At 46.3% G+C, this 15,871-nt stretch overlaps 1 protein-coding gene across 4 annotated transcripts in view; it reads left to right on the plus strand.

Annotated features, from left to right (window-relative positions):
• ASRGL1 (asparaginase and isoaspartyl peptidase 1) overlaps positions 1–15,871 on the plus strand; it is an 82,102-nt gene that overhangs the window by 46,792 nt on the left and 19,439 nt on the right. For all 4 annotated transcript variants that reach the window (XM_077289938.1, XM_077289936.1, XM_077289940.1 and 1 more), the window contains 4 exons: positions 990–1,132; positions 4,433–4,587; positions 13,676–13,794; positions 15,683–15,793. In XM_077289938.1, coding sequence (XP_077146053.1) covers positions 990–1,132; positions 4,433–4,587; positions 13,676–13,794; positions 15,683–15,793 — 528 coding nt within the window. The remainder of the gene's footprint in view (positions 1–989; positions 1,133–4,432; positions 4,588–13,675; positions 13,795–15,682; positions 15,794–15,871) is intronic.

Consider the following 15,871-nt stretch of genomic DNA (forward strand, 5'->3'; position numbering starts at 1 on the left):
TTTCAATAGGAAAACACCTTATTGAACTGCAGTTGTCTACTAGAAGTAAATGCAGGCCCTATTTACAACAGTCTGTAGTCAGCAGTCTATAAACTATATCCTAAAATGCAGTTTGCATTCTTAAAAAAAAAAACAAAAAAAAAAACGGGGGGGCTAAAGGGTAATGTTTTTCCTTATGAAGTGTGACAGGAGGCTTTTAATCCATGCAAAATGGTCTTATGGGAAATTTAAATAAACAAATTTACTCTTGAGAGAGGAAGCGGACTAGAACTCGTGTCACATATTGGAAGTAGCAATCTTAAAAGTCACTATCTACCCTTTAACGAGACTTGCCATATAACTTGGGATAAAAGCCAAACCAGAATCTCCATTTGCAGACAGGATGTTTCAGGGTGTTGCCCCTCATCAGTACAAAGTATGAGTTCTGATTTGGCTGTATAAGAGGCTTCTGACTGGGACCTGAGGGGTAATGTTTCTCCTTATGGAGAGTGACATTCCTGGAATGCCAGTTTGAGGAGGCTTTTTAAGATTGCTACTTCCAATAGGTTGCACTAGAGTTTACTTCTCTTCCTCACTGAAGAGGCAATTTGCAAAAGGAAGGAATGGTATACAGATATGTGATTTTATGGCTCAGGCTCTTAAGATACGCACACTATTTTGTGCCCAGAAGCAGTGGTGAATTAATTAGTAGGGTTTTCTTCTTTCCTCTAATTGATGTCATTCCTGTTTTTGATACAATACCAATTAACACTTCCAAAATTACCAAATACCAATTATGGATAGAAATCAAAAGTAACTTCTTTGCTATTCGTTTTCATGCATTCTTACATTTCAGTCCCACTGATGTACGGTAGTTCTCAGTACAAAATGTCTCACCATTTGCTCCAGATTTAGAGATGAGTTCAGCTGTAGGCCTAGATGTGTTTTCCTCACTTAGCATATCTATGCATTTAGCCTTTGTGTGTTCACTTTCCATTTTGTTTCCTTAGGCCATGGATCTGTTTTGAATGAAGAGGGAGAAGTGGAGATGGATGCTATTATTATGGATGGCAAGGATTTATCCTCAGGAGCTGTTTCTGCAGTCAAATGCATTGCAAACCCAATAAAACTGGCCCGCCTTGTAATGGAAAAGGTATGTCGGTGAAGATATCTATGGGGGTTGTATGGCTTATCTTCTGTACGTGCCAGTCTCAGGATCTTGGTAATCTACCCTATTTGCCGGCATGGACCCTCTTCCCTTGAATTTTTAACATGGTTGCTGATCTGCTATATAATTGTCTAAAGGTCACTTCCGTCTCTGTCTGTCTTTCTGTCTGTAACGGAAATCCCAAGTCGCTGATTGGTCGTGGCAAAACAGCCACGACCAATCAGCGACGGGCACAGTCCGGCGGCAAAATGGCCGCTCCTTCCTCCCCGCAGTCAGTGCACGCTCCATACTCCCCTCCAGTCAGCCCTCACACAGGGTTAATGGCAGCGTTAACGGACCGCGTTATGCCGCGGTGTAACGCACTCCGTTAACGCAGCTATTAACCCTGTGTGACCAACTTTTTACTATTGCCATATAACTTGCAGCATGAATAGTAAAACGATCTAATGTTAAAAATAATAAAATAAAAAATCGTTATATACTCACCGTCCGTCAGCCCCCGGATCGACAACAGGCCTTTCCCACTCGCGACGCTCCGGTAACCGGTCCATCTCGCGAGATGATGACGTAGCGGTCTCGCGAGACCGATGTCATCATCTCGCGAGACCGCAATGCACTCCTGAGACCGGAGCGCACGAGCAGCGTCGGTAACCGCTTCGCTTGGGTCCTTCGGCTCCGGAAGGTGAGTATATAACTTTTTTATTTTATTTCTTTTTTTTTTAACAGGGAAATGATGCCCACATAGTCTGCTCGCTGCTATCCTCCCCCTGGTGTCCTCGCCTGTGCTCCTCTCTCCTACACGCTCACTGCAATATGTTCAGCTTTCGGTGTTGTCTCTGTCCAGGAGCTGCAGCACTTTCTTGTGGCTGCACGGCTCCTCATACGTCCTTCCCCTCTGTCTCTCGGAGGGAAAGTTCAGTTAGTTCCTGTCAAAGACCACAATATATAGGGGAGTCACCTAGGAATAGGATCAAAAGCTCCCCCTTGTGGCCTGGAGTGTGAAGTTGTTGCATGCTTGTGTTTACCTGGTGAAAGTTATCCTTCCTTGCCTTCAAGCATAACATCACTCTCCTCGTGAGGAAAGCAATGTTACTGTGACGACCAGGAAACTGGGGCGCCACATATGTACTCATTGTATCAATCAATTCCTGCCAGTTTTATACTTCTCCATGCGTATCCCCAGGAATTACAATATGCAATAATTCTGAATTCTCAGAACTGGGTGAATAATACTGGTGAAGGCTAAACAAAGGTGTGTTTTTTTTTTTTTTTAAATCTATGTGAGATATTTTATTGCTACAGTTAATAATATTGATGCATTGTGATCGTCAGGCATATTATATACCGTACATCAATACCTACATTTATTCAATAATATTTTGTTGCCACTTCTTTTTGAGGCTTCCTTGTTTGAATTGAATGATTTTATAGATTTTGTATGGATTTCAACTGAAGTCATCTGCAATAAAGGCCTGGCAAGGGATCAGAACGTTGGGTACCCAGCGTTTGGTGACGTCCCTGGCTTCCAGACTTCAGGCAGTCATTGCCTGCCAACAATGATCATATTATTGATGGTAAAGTTAATTTCTCTGATTTATTTTGAGCCTCTGAAAAGAGGAGGTTTTTTTTAGAAAAATGGTTGAAATTCCTAAACGATTCACAGAATATTTTTGTTGAACCTCTTTAATTTAAACCTGAAAGTCTATATTTTATTTACATCATGTCTGTTTCATTTAAAAAAAAAAAAAAAAAAAAAAAATGCCAAGACCAATATCGGGTGAGCCCGGCCCATACCCAGCCGGTAACTGCCGTGACACACAGCCAGGACCTGCCACTTAACACCTGTCAGTGACTGCAGACTTTCACCACAAGACCGAACAGTATATATTATAGAGCATACAATAAGCATGTACTGTGACATCTGTCGTTTTGATTAATATGTTAACGGCAGGGGAACCAGAAGTTGTGTTCCTTGATTGCTGATTACTGCCCGATATAGAGCTATAATATAATTTATTACATATAGTGTTAATATTGCATTTATATTTTTTCCTCCCCCCACCCCTCCCTTTCCAAGAGCTATAACTTATTTATTGTCCCGCGGGACGTGTTGGACTTTTAACTGGCACTTTTCATGCTACCACATCGTGTACTACAAAATGGGAAAAAAATTCCAGGAGCATTGAAATTTCAAAAAATAATGCAATTTCACAATATTTTTTGGGAGGTTTTATTTACCATGGTCACTATATGGTAAAACTGATCTGGCAATATGATTCTCAGTAACAGTATGCAAATGCCAGATATATAATGTTGTGTTTTTTTTTGTTTTTAAGTGCTGAAAAAAAAAATCTTGCTTTTGTCGCCGTTTTCTGAGATCCTAGCTTACGTTTTTACTGACTCCATCTTGGTGTAGATGCAATATTTTGATCACCTCCCATTGCATTTTATTAGTGTGGTAGCAGCCAAAAATCTGTAATTCTGGCTTTTTTTTTTTTTTTTTTTTGTTAAGCAGTTTGCGATTAGATTAATTTTATATTTTGATCGGACTAGGAAAGCATATAAGCCGAATGTTATATTTTTAATGGGGCAAAAGGGGGTGATTTGAACTTTTTTTTTTTTTTTCCCATAGTTTTAATCTTTTTTCTCTTTTTCACTTTTAATAGCCCCCTTAGGGGGACTTAAAGCTACGATCATCCGATTGCTTGTGCTATGTATAGCTAAAATCACAATCTCCTTGAACGCCGGCCATGAGCTGGCTTTCATAGGACGATTGTAATCCTAGGCTGTCATGGTGCCACATGATCATGTCATAGGTGAGCCGATGGAATGTTAAATGCCACTGTCAGAGATTGACTGGCAGCAGGATTTACCAGGTTATCATCTGAAGAAGGAGCTCCACTCCACCCGCGGCTGTTAGAGGCACATTATGGCTGATTAAATAGAGCCCTCATCAAAGGCACTGACCTGATATGTCGTAAAGTTACGTCATATGTCGTGAAGGGGTTAAAGAGTCAGAGAAAGCATATCTTGAAAATAATAAGCAGCAATGTGGAAATAAGCATATGACAGTCTTTTAACCTCTTTCGTAGAAAAAATTGTTTTGTTTTTTTTACTATGTTGCATGAACTGTTTTTGCTGCGTTTTTTTTTTCTAGAAGAAATGGAACTGATTTTTACAGTTCCAGCAAAAGCTGTGATATTTCAGAAATCTCACGCTCGTATGTTTTTTGTTTTTTTTTCCCTCAATGTTCTTCAATTAATTACTTTTTCTTCATTTATTTAGACAGATCACATGCTTCTGACGTCTAAAGGAGCATCTCTCTTTGCTAAGGCTCAAGGCATTCCGGAAGTTAAGGGTGAACAGCTCATCACTGAACGGTCAAGAGCGAGATGGAGGCATAATCTAACACCGGGTTCAAACCCAGTGGCATGTCAATTGTAAGCTATTCATTGTTGAAACAACTGTTTTCCAAATTGAGTTCTTGCAGACTCCAGAGTTTCTTGGACTCCGATCAGGGGTTTCTCAAAATATAGCAGGCTATGCCCCTTTTACTTGAGAAGGTCATCTGATATCGGGCTGCTCAAAAAAACAAAAACAAAATGAACAAAAACCCTGCAGTAAGTAAATGGGTACTGTTACTTAGTTGACACTATTTTGATCAAATAAGCGTAAGTCTGTGTGCATACATTTCGGATTTTGATGCGTTTCCGCAGTGTAGTACAGTGACAATGATAGTGGGAATTTGAGAATTGCTGTGCACATGCTGCGGAAAAATCTGCGTGGATTCGTTGCGTTTTTTTTCCGCAGCATGTCACTTCTTTGTGCGAAATGCAGCATTTCTGCACCCATTGACTATACATTAAGGCCAAATCCGCACATCAAAAACGCATGACAATCCGCAAGAAATCCACATCAATTCCGCATTAAATCCGTAAGCATTTTGGCCAGCGTTTTCTGCCAAGAGATGCAGATTCTCTGCGGAACATTCTGCAGGCCAATCCGCAACGTGTTCTCATACCCTTAGCCATACCTGTAAGTCCGTATTCCCTGTATGAGTCATAAGCCACCGCAAAAATTTCTGACTGTAAGGAAGGAGCAGCTTTGTCAGGAGCTGAAGATCGGAATGATAAATTCAGATTTAAGAGACTTTGTTTTTACATAGGGCACAGAAAAGAGCAACATTAACTGGGTAGAAAGGCAAAATGAGCAATTGTAAGTACACAGTGCTCTATAATATGATGATTGCAATATATTTAAATAATAAAAACCTTGATGGAAGTGCTTATTTAAATGGGATTTCCTCTATTCAGACAACCCCTTCTCCATCCATATGTTTATCTCCGTAAAAAAATAATAGGGAAGAGGCAGACGGTCATATAACTCAGACGAGGATCGCAACACAATGCTCGAACTGGCCGTCAGCTCTTCCCACCAGAGTGACAGCTGCATAGAAATACATGACGCCATGTTTGGGTTGGGAGAGCTGATGAGCAGTCCAAGCAATGGCTTGCGATCCTCATTGGAGTTATACGGCTGTTTGACTCTTCCCTTATACTCGCTTCCGTTGCCCGCGCAGTTCCAGAGGTGTCGACACTGGCTCACCTGGGGATTACTTGATTTTGGCTGTAGGAATCACGTGACGTAATAATTGGTCCTGGCTTCACTTTCCCCACCTTCAGGCGTATTGTATACATCCGAAGGAAGTGAGAGAATTTTTTTTCCTTGCTTCAAAGGAAAACATTGAACATTTACACAGCTCCGTAGAAAATCATGGATTCAAGTGCTATCTGTGAAAACCGTGGATAACACTTGTCCAAGATAATCAGTGGTGTACACGAGCCCTAAGTATTATTATTTTACTGGGGGAAAACGTACGAATTGAGGTGGTTGGTCCAGTAGTGTAAAACCCCTTTAACCTGATCCTGCCGTGGCTGGTGCCGTGTTCCCGCAGCTGTAAACCATTTAAATGCCACTGTCAATCTCTGACAGCGGCATGTAAATGGGATGCAATCGCAGTAGCCTTTTTTTTTTTTTTTTTAAGAAACAAGCAGTCAAAGCATCTTAATTACACAAAATTGGTATAAAACAGACAGTTCCCCCACCTCGCTGGGCCCCATCAACTGAAAAAAAAAAATGGGTCTTGGAAAATGGTGACCTAAGCAAAAAAAAAAAAAAAAGTTTCCCATATTCTGATTTTTTTTTAAATAAAAAAAAAAATCTGTGCATGTTTGGTATTGCCATAATTGAAATGACCTGGGCCATCATGTTTCCAAGCACATTTATACCTAACAATGGACACTGTAAAACCAAAAAACAATAATGTCGTTGCATTTTTTTATTTTTTGTACAATTTTTTTTAGAATTTGGATTTTTTTTTTTCTCGTGTTTCAGTACATTGTGGTAAAATAAATTGTGTCATTCAAAACTACAACTATTCCCACAAAAACCAAGACCTTACACGTTTATGTCGACAAAAAAATAAAAATGTTATGGCTCTTGAAAGACAGAGGGGTAAAACAATAGGGCAAAAATTCCCTGGTCCTCAAAGGGTTCATGTAGTTATTACTATTGCAACCGGTACGAATACTGTAGTATTACAAATATTTCTAAAAGTATAGTAGTATATTTTGGCCGATTATGGCTGGCATCCCATGGTGCGCCTGCCACATGTGGCCTACAGCCAAGCCGTCCTGCTGCCGCCAATGAATGTATGAGTGTGCTATAACCCAGAGGTGTCTTCCTTCCCCCACTAGGTAGCGCTGACGGCGACTTGGGAATACGGCCTTTACTCTTAGTACTCCTCTTACCCGTTAGAGAAGATGCTCCCTCCAGTCTCCACATTTAGGGAGGGTGTAATCGCATCCCTGCACCTAACCAGGACACTAGTTACCACGGTGACTGAGATATTTACCTACCATCTGGATGGTGGAGATTCTGGTCTTGCGCTTTTGAATGATTTTGGGATCATATTTGCATATAGACATAGGTGGTAGATGGGAACATTTTATTTTAAAGGTTTGTTCATTAAATGTACCATTTGGTTTTTCTTGCTTTGTAACCCCTTCACGACGTTGACGATTTAGTTTTTTCCCCCTTTCTTCTCCGAGCCATAACTTTTTTTTTTTTTTCTTTTTTTTTTCCTGTAAACCTAGATGTATGAGGGCTTGTGTTTTTGTGGGACGAGTCGTATTTTTGACTGACTCCATTCATTTTACAACATAGCATACGGGAAAAAAATCCAAGTGGGGAAAAATTGTGAAACAACAAAAACAAAATGTAATTGTGACTGTTTATTTGTTGTTTGTTTATATGATGCACGTTGTATAGAAACATGAATTCAAAATATGATTCTACTCATCAGTATCATACGATACCAGATATGTCCCATGTTTTCGTTTTGTTTTTTTTTGTAGTGATGAAAAAGACAAGTTTGCAAAAAACAAAAAAATTATATATATATATATATATATATATATATATATATATATATATATATATATATATATATATATAAAGATGGCAGCCCGATTCTAAAGAATCGGGAGTCTAGAATCCATATATACTTTATTTATTCAAATGTAAGAATAATACAATTAATAAATAATAGTAAGAAAGAACAAAAAATGGCTGCACTCACCAGCTCTTGACAATTCTTGACAGTACGGCACATTTCTGATTGGTCGCTCGCGGCAGGCGGCAACCAATCAGAAAAGTGCCGCGCACCACGAAGGCATATATCTTTGTCCACCCTGAGCGGGTGTAGGACGCTGGTGACGTCACTTATCTCCGGACATTATCTCCGGACAAAGCCACGGAAGTTGGCACAAATTGCCGGAAGTAGTATTCTAGGCAATTATATATTAGATTTTAATGTTATCAGTGTTTACCTTTGAACGTTTATATTGTATTGTCCTGTCACCAGCCATGTGTACGATTATCGGCCGAAAGCCTCTCTGGAACCAATAATCACCCCATGTAAAGGTATCTTAATAAGTTAAAGATTCAGAATACTATGACTTTTATCATATCCTGAACAGTCAAGTTTTTTATGAACCGTTAAGGTTTTCTGGTTGAAGTAAAAAAAAACTGAGTGTTTACAGTTTGAAACCATAAAATGTTGAAAGATTGTCATTCTTGAGTATATCACTCAATGGTGCTCATAAACGTGTCAAATTTGATCTATAATATACTTTAATATACGTTACTTTAATCTTTAATATACTTAAGAACAGGGCCCCAGACATCACACAGGGGGTCTGAAACACCGCACAGTGGTCCAAAATATCGCTGTGCTCTGCCTGGGGCCCCTGTGCTCTGCCTGGGGCCCCATGTTCTGCCTGGGGCCACTGTGCTCTGCCTGGGACCACTGTGCTCTGCCTGGGGCCCCTGTGCTCTGCCTGGGGCCCCTGTGCTCTGCCTGGGGCCCCTGTGCTCTGCCTGGGGCCCCATGTTCTGCCTGGGGCCCCTGTGCTCTGCCTGGGGCCCCTGTGCTCTGCCAGGGGCCCCAGGCAGCATATGGGGCCCCAGGCAGAGCACAGGGGCCCCAGGCAGCATATGGGGCCCCAGGCAGAGCACAGGGGCCCCAGGCAGAGCACAAAGGCCCCAGGCAGCATATGGGGCCCCAGGCAGAGCACAGGGGCCCCAGGCAGCATATGGGGCCCCAGGCAGAGCACAGGGGCCCCAGGCAGCATATGGGGCCCCAGGCAGAGCACAGTGGCCCCAGGCAGAGCACAGGGGCCCCAGGCAGAGCACAGGGGCCCCAGGCAGAACATGGGGCCCCAGGCAGAGCACAGGGGCCCCAGGCAGAGCACAGAGGCCCCAGGCAGCATATGGGGCCCCAGGCAGAGCACAGTGGTCCCAGGCAGCCTATGGGGCCCCAGGCAGAGCACAGGGGCCCCAGGCAGAACATGGGGCCCCAGGCAGAGCACAGGGGCCCCAGTCAGAGCACAGGGGCCCCAGGCAGAACATGGGGCCCCAGGCAGAGCACAGGGGCCCCAGGCAGAGCACCGGGGCCCCAGACAGCATATGGGGCCCCAGGCAGAGCACAGGGGCCCCATATGCTGTCTGGGGCCCCGGTGCTCTGCCTGGGGCCCCTGTGCTCTGCCTGGGGCCCCATGTTCTGCCTGGGGCCCCTGTGCTCTGCCTGGGGCCACTGTGCTCTGCCTGGGGCCCCATATGCTGCCTGGGGCCCCTGTGCTCTGCCTGGGGCCCCATATGCTGCCTGGGGCCCCTTTGCTCTGCCTGGGGCCCCTGTGCTCTGCCTGGGGCCCCATATGCTGCCTGGGGCCCCTGTGCTCTGACTGGGGCCCCTGTGCTCTGCCTGGGGCCCCATGTTCTGCCTGGGGCCCCTGTGCTCTGCCTGGGGCCCCATAGGCTGCCTGGGACCACTGTGCTCTGCCTGGGGCCCCATATGCTGCCTGGGGCCCCTGTGCTCTGCCTGGGGCCCCTGTGCTCTGCCTGGGGCCCCATGTTCTGCCTGGGGCCCCTGTGCTCTGCCTGGGGCCCCTGTGCTCTGCCTGGGGCCACTGTGCTCTGCCTGGGGCCCCATATGCTGCCTGGGGCCCCTGTGCTCTGCCTGGGGCCCCATATGCTGCCTGGGGCCCCTGTGCTCTGCCTGGGGCCCCATATGCTGCCTGGGGCCCCTGTGCTCTGCCTGGGGCCCCTGTGCTCTGCCTGGGGCCCCATATGCTGCCTGGGGCCCCTGTGCTCTGCCTGGGGCCCCATATGCTGCCTGGGGCCCCTGTGCTCTGCCTGGGGCCCCTGTGCTCTGCCTGGGGCCCCATATGCTGCCTGGGGCCCCTGTGCTCTGCCTGGGGCCCCATATGCTGCCTGGGGCCCCTGTGCTCTGCCTGGGGCCACTGTGCTCTGCCTGGGGCCCCATAGGTTGCCTGGGGCCCCTGTGCTCTGCCTGGGACCACTGTGCTCTGCCTGGGGCCCCATATGCTGCCTGGGGCCCCTGTGCTCTGCCTGGGGCCACTGTGCTCTGCCTGGGGCCCCATATGCTGCCTGGGGCCCCTGTGCTCTGCCTGGGTGTAGGACACTGGTGACGTCACTTAGCTCCGGACATTAGCTCCGGACATTAGCTCCGGACATTAGCTCCGGACATTAGCTCCGGACAAAGCCACGGAAGTTGGCACAAATTGCAGGAAGTAGTATTCTAGGCAATTATATATTAGATGGGCATTTCCTGAAGGAAATACATGGTGCTTGAACAGCGCTACCAGCTTTACAGCAGCACTTTTCACACACGGGACTGGGGGGCGTGCTTACTTTTGCACCCGGGGCCGGGGGCGCGCTTACTTTTGCACCCGGGGGCGCGCTTACTTTTGCACCCGGAGGCGCACTTACTTTTGCACCCGGGGGCGCACTTACTTTTGCACCCGGGGGCGCACTTACTTTTGCACCCGGGGGCGCACTTACTTTTGCACCCGGGGGCGCACTTACTTTTGCACCCGGGGGCGCACTTACTTTTGCACCCGGGGGCGCACTTACTTTTGCACCCGGGGGCGCACTTACTTTTGCACCCGGGGGCGCACTTACTTTTGCACCCGGGGGCGCACTTACTTTTGCACCCGGGGGCGCACTTACTTTTGCACCCGGGGGCGCACTTACTTTTGCACCCGGGGGCGCACTTACTTTTGCACCCGGGGGCGCACTTACTTTTGCACCCGGGGGCGCACTTACTTTTGCACCCGGGGGCGCACTTACTTTTGCACCCGGGGGCGCACTTACTTTTGCACCCGGGGGCGCACTTACTTTTGCACCCGGGGGCGCACTTACTTTTGCACCCGGGGGCGCACTTACTTTTGCACCCGGGGGCGCACTTACTTTTGCACCCGGGGGCGCACTTACTTTTGCACCCGGGGGCGCACTTACTTTTGCACCCGGGGGCGCACTTACTTTTGCACCCGGGGGCGCACTTACTTTTGCACCCGGGGGCGCACTTACTTTTGCACCCGGGGGCGCACTTACTTTTGCACCCGGGGGCGCACTTACTTTTGGGGCCGCACTTACTTTTGGTGGGCGGGGCTCCTCGGCCTCCGATTTGGTTAGTGGGGCCCCTCGGCCTCCGATTTGGTGGGCGGGGCCCCTTATCCTCCGATTTGGTGGGTGGGAACCCTCGGCCTCAGATTTGGTGGGCGGGGCCCCTCGGCCTCCGATTTGGTGGGCGGGGCCCCTCGGCCTCCGATTTGGTTGGCGGGGACCCTCGGCCTCCGATTTGGTGGGCGGGGACCATCGGCCTCCGATGTGGTGGGCGGGGCCCCTCGGCCTCCGCTTTGGTGGGCGGGGCCGGGCCCCTCGGCCTCCGCTTTGGTGGGCGGGGCCGCTCAGCCTTCGATTTGGTGGTCGGGGCTCCTCGGCCTCCGATTTGGTTGGCGGGGCCCCTCGGCCTCCGATTTGGTGTGTGCTCTGCCTGGGGCCACTGTGCTCTGCCTGGGGCCCCATATGCTGCCTTGGGCCCTTGTGCTCTGCCTGGGGCCCCATATGCTGCCTGGGGCCCCTGTGCTCTGCCTGGGGCCCCTGTGCTCTGCCTGGGGCCCCATATGCTGCCTGGGGCCCCTGTGCTCTGCCTGGGGCCCCTGTGCTCTGCCTGGGGCCCCTGTGCTCTGCCTGGGGCCCCTGTGCTCTGCCTGGGGCCCCTGTGCTCTGCCTGGGGCCACTGTGCTCTGCCTGGGGCCCCATATGCTGCCTGGGGCCCCTGTGCTCTGCCTGGGGCCCCATATGCTGCCTGGGGCCCCTGTGCTCTGCCTGGGGCCACTGTGCTCTGCCTGGGGCCCCATAGGCTGCCTGGGGCCCCTGTGCTCTGCCTGGGGCCCCTGTGCTCTGCCTGGGGCCCCATAGGCTGCCTGGGGCCCCCTGTGCTCTGCCTGGGGCCCCCTGTGCTCTGCCTGGGGCCCCCTGTGCTCTGCCTGGGGCCCCCTGTGCTCTGCCTGGGGCCCCTGTGCTCTGCCTGGGGCCACTGTGCTCTGCCTGGGGCCCCATATGCTGCCTGGGGCCCCTGTGCTCTGCCTGGGTGTAGGACACTGGTGACGTCACTTATCTCCGGACATTAGCTCCGGACATTAGCTCCGGACATTATCTCCGGACAAAGCCACGGAAGTTGGCACAAATTGCAGGAAGTAGTATTCTAGGCAATTATATATTAGATATATATATATTTTATTGATATATATTATAATATATAATTTTTTAGTTTTTTTGCAAACTTGTCTTTTTCATCACTACAAAAAAAAACAAACATGGGACATATCTGGTATCATAGTAATGATATTGATGAGAAGAATCATATTTTTAATTCACTTTTCTATAAAACGTGCACCATATAAACAAATGACAAAAAAACAGTCAGACCCGTAACTTTTATTTTTCGGTTGATGGAGCTGTGTGATGCTTGTTTTTGCAGGGTGAGATAACGTTTTTATTGACATTATTTTGGGATAGATGTGAGATTTTAATTGCTTGTTATAACATTTTTCATGGAATGGCAGCCACAAAAAAACCCTGTAATTTTGGCGTGGTTAATTTTTATTTTAATTTTTTCGCTCTTCAGATTTTGATAGATTGGGCTTTTCTGAATGCAGCGATCTCATGTATATTTTGGTTTTAATATTTTCATTTTTAATGGGAGAAAGGGGGATGATTTGAACTTGTATGTTTCTTTATTCATTTTTAAAACCTTTAATTTCTCCTTTTCACTGTTCTTAATAGTCCCTTTAGAAGACCTGTAGCTGCGATCCTCTGATTGTTCTATATACAGCGATGCCACATAATCGCTGCATATAGCAAAAATCATGGTCTCCTTTGAAGCCCAGCCGCAGGTCGGGTATCATAGGAGCTCCATAATAACCAGCACACAGGTTTTCAGTAGGCCCCCGGCTGCCATAGCAAGCAAACAACGTCCTGCAATCCCTTCACAGGCGCGCTGATGGAATGATGCACATCAATTCCATGCATGTTAAATGCCGCTGTCAGAGTTGACATTCACGGTCACAGTTCTCCTGTTCTTAAACGGGTTGTCCCACAAACAAAATACACTTTAGTCATTTGGTGTTTTTTTTTTTTCAAGCTCTATTGACAAAAATGTTGTCTCATGGGACAACCCCTTTGACCTGGAAAATGATGGACAGGTCTCCTCACATGTTCTTACATAATATCCTTCTAATTGAAAAACACTGCACAAGGGAAGACTGAGGAAAGCGGCACTAACAAGTGTGGGAAGAGCAGCTGTAATAATGGTCTGTTAGGAAGTGCCACAAACTCCTGTCCTCCCAGATACCGTGAACAGCCCCTCTATGCCCATATGATCACGGACGTCTTATATGCTGCTTAGTGTTGATTACAGCTTTTCTTTAAGAAGGTAATGACTAGCTCCAGATTTTTGGTGTGTTTACCATGGATTTGATTTGGATTTTAATGGAGGCAATGATTATCAAATCCGTTGCAATTATAATGTCCACTTAGTAGATAAACTGAGTCTCCTTTATCTTAATTGTTTGCCTGTCTGCAATATTCCTGTATTTGTAGAGGTTTGGGAACTGTTGGTGCCGTTGCTATAGACAGTAAAGGTAACGTGGCCTGTGCAACATCTACTGGTGGAATGACGAATAAAATGGTTGGACGTGTGGGTGATACAGCCTGTATAGGTAAGAGAAAGTCACCAGGTTACTCTATTCTTTTCTTCTTCATCTGTCCACTACTTCTTGTTCACCTATTGTACATTAACAATAAGCAGGGAGAAGATGATAGAGAAGTGTGACTGATGGGTCAGACTACACATAATTTGTGTGTAGTCTGTTACCATGGAGACACATAGGCCTACTGTCCTGTGTAGGCCTGCTGCCCCGCCAAAAATGGTAGCCAGTTTCTAATCAAGTGTTCAAATCCGTTTGCAAAGTGAATTAATTTGTTATAGAACTTGTCCTTAAATTCAGAGATTAAAGGAAAATGGACAGGTTGTAAGTAGTGATGAGCGAGTGTACTCGCTGCTCGGGTTTTCCCGAGCATGCTCGGGTGGTCTCCGAGTATTTTTTGTTGCTCGGAGATTTAGTTTTCATCACGGCAGCTGAATGATTTACAGCTAGTAGCCAGGCTGAGTACATGTGGGGGTTGCCTGGTTGCTAGGGAATCCCCACATGTAATCAAGCAGGCTAGTAGCTGTAAATCATTCAGCTGCCACGATGAAAACTAAATCTCCGAGCACTAAAAAATACTCCGAGGACCCCCGAGCGTGCTCAGGAAAACCCAAGCAACGAGTATACTCACTCATCACTAGTTGTAAGCTGTTGTAATAAACATACCGGCAACCAATTTCTGAAATACACAATTTTTATATAACCTCTTAAAGCTAGAGTCCCACTGTAAAGGGACTGACCATTTATTAAAAAATTGGGACCAAAGCTCCTTTTGACTTAACATAATAACATAAGCAGCATTAATTGTTGTCTTTGCTGTTCCAGCGACTGCTCCCTGCTGGTGTTTGTTGATTGGGTGCAGCAGTGATGTACTGACTGCAGCATCTGCTCGCTGCAGCCAGTCACTGAGCTAAGCACTGATGGTGAGTTAGACAGCAGAAGACCTGTTGATTGCCTGCAGCGGTCACATGCTGTGGTTGGAACGGCACACCAGCTGCCCTATTAACAAACCCAAATAAAAATCAGTTCTGAACTCTATCTATATTGCAGTTTTCACTTTGGCCACTCGATGTCTGTCTATCCAGCAGTCTCATAGAGAAAGGCCTGTACTGCTTCTCAGTGCTACGTTTCCAGTTTGGAAAAAATCTGCATCTTGAAAGCTGATCAGCCTGTGTTGTATGGGCACCTACCCATGCGGATGATCCATGTACAGTAAGATGCCCTGAACATCAATAAATGCTATTATAGAGTGTTTTTACGAAAAAAACACAGGCATAGGGGGAACATTTATCAATGCTAAATGGGAAATGATCTGTGTTGCTCATTTATTTTCTACAAGACTACTCCCTATGGGTATCTCACATTATGATATCCTAAAAAACACTTAAATGTAAATAATTCGACACATGCTTACAAAAGAAACATTTACATTTGTTGTAAGAAACGTGTCTACTTCTAAGTTTGTATTCTACAGAATGACCACTAGATGTCGCACATCCCATTGTAATGGAGAATTAGGGGCGTTCAGTGCATTTCTTTATTTTGTTAGAGTACCTGAACAGATCGAAGCTTAGATGTAATGTAGAAATGCAACAAAGTCATCGTAATTGTATGCCAAAAATATTGCAGTGTTGAGTAGAGCCTTATTCTTTTTACAGTGTAGACCATAACAGCCAGATGATTGCATGCTGTCACGCACCTTTTCCTGTAAAGTGTCTTATCAGGGTTACAAAATGCATTGGACAATATGCCTTTGTTTTCCTATAATGTGTAATTACTATATCTTCATATTTATCATATATCTTAGAAAAGTAGACCAAGAAATAACTCCCTTTTTTAATATTTTTTATGGGGTTTTTTTGCACCTTTCTTACAATGTTTTTTTTCTTATTTTATGCAGGTTCTGGAGGTTACGCCAATAACAATATTGGTGCCGTATCAACCACAGGGCATGGTGAAAGTATTATGAAAGTAACGCTAGCGAGACTTATTCTGCATTATATGGAACAAGGTAAATCCAAAATTGTATATTATTGTGTGTAACCAGGGTTATGCCAGGAAAGAGGAACGTGTTGTATTTTTCTGTAAT

The sequence above is a fragment of the Ranitomeya variabilis genome, chromosome 2 (assembly GCF_051348905.1).
Source record: "Ranitomeya variabilis isolate aRanVar5 chromosome 2, aRanVar5.hap1, whole genome shotgun sequence".
Classification (NCBI taxonomy): domain Eukaryota; kingdom Metazoa; phylum Chordata; class Amphibia; order Anura; family Dendrobatidae; genus Ranitomeya; species Ranitomeya variabilis.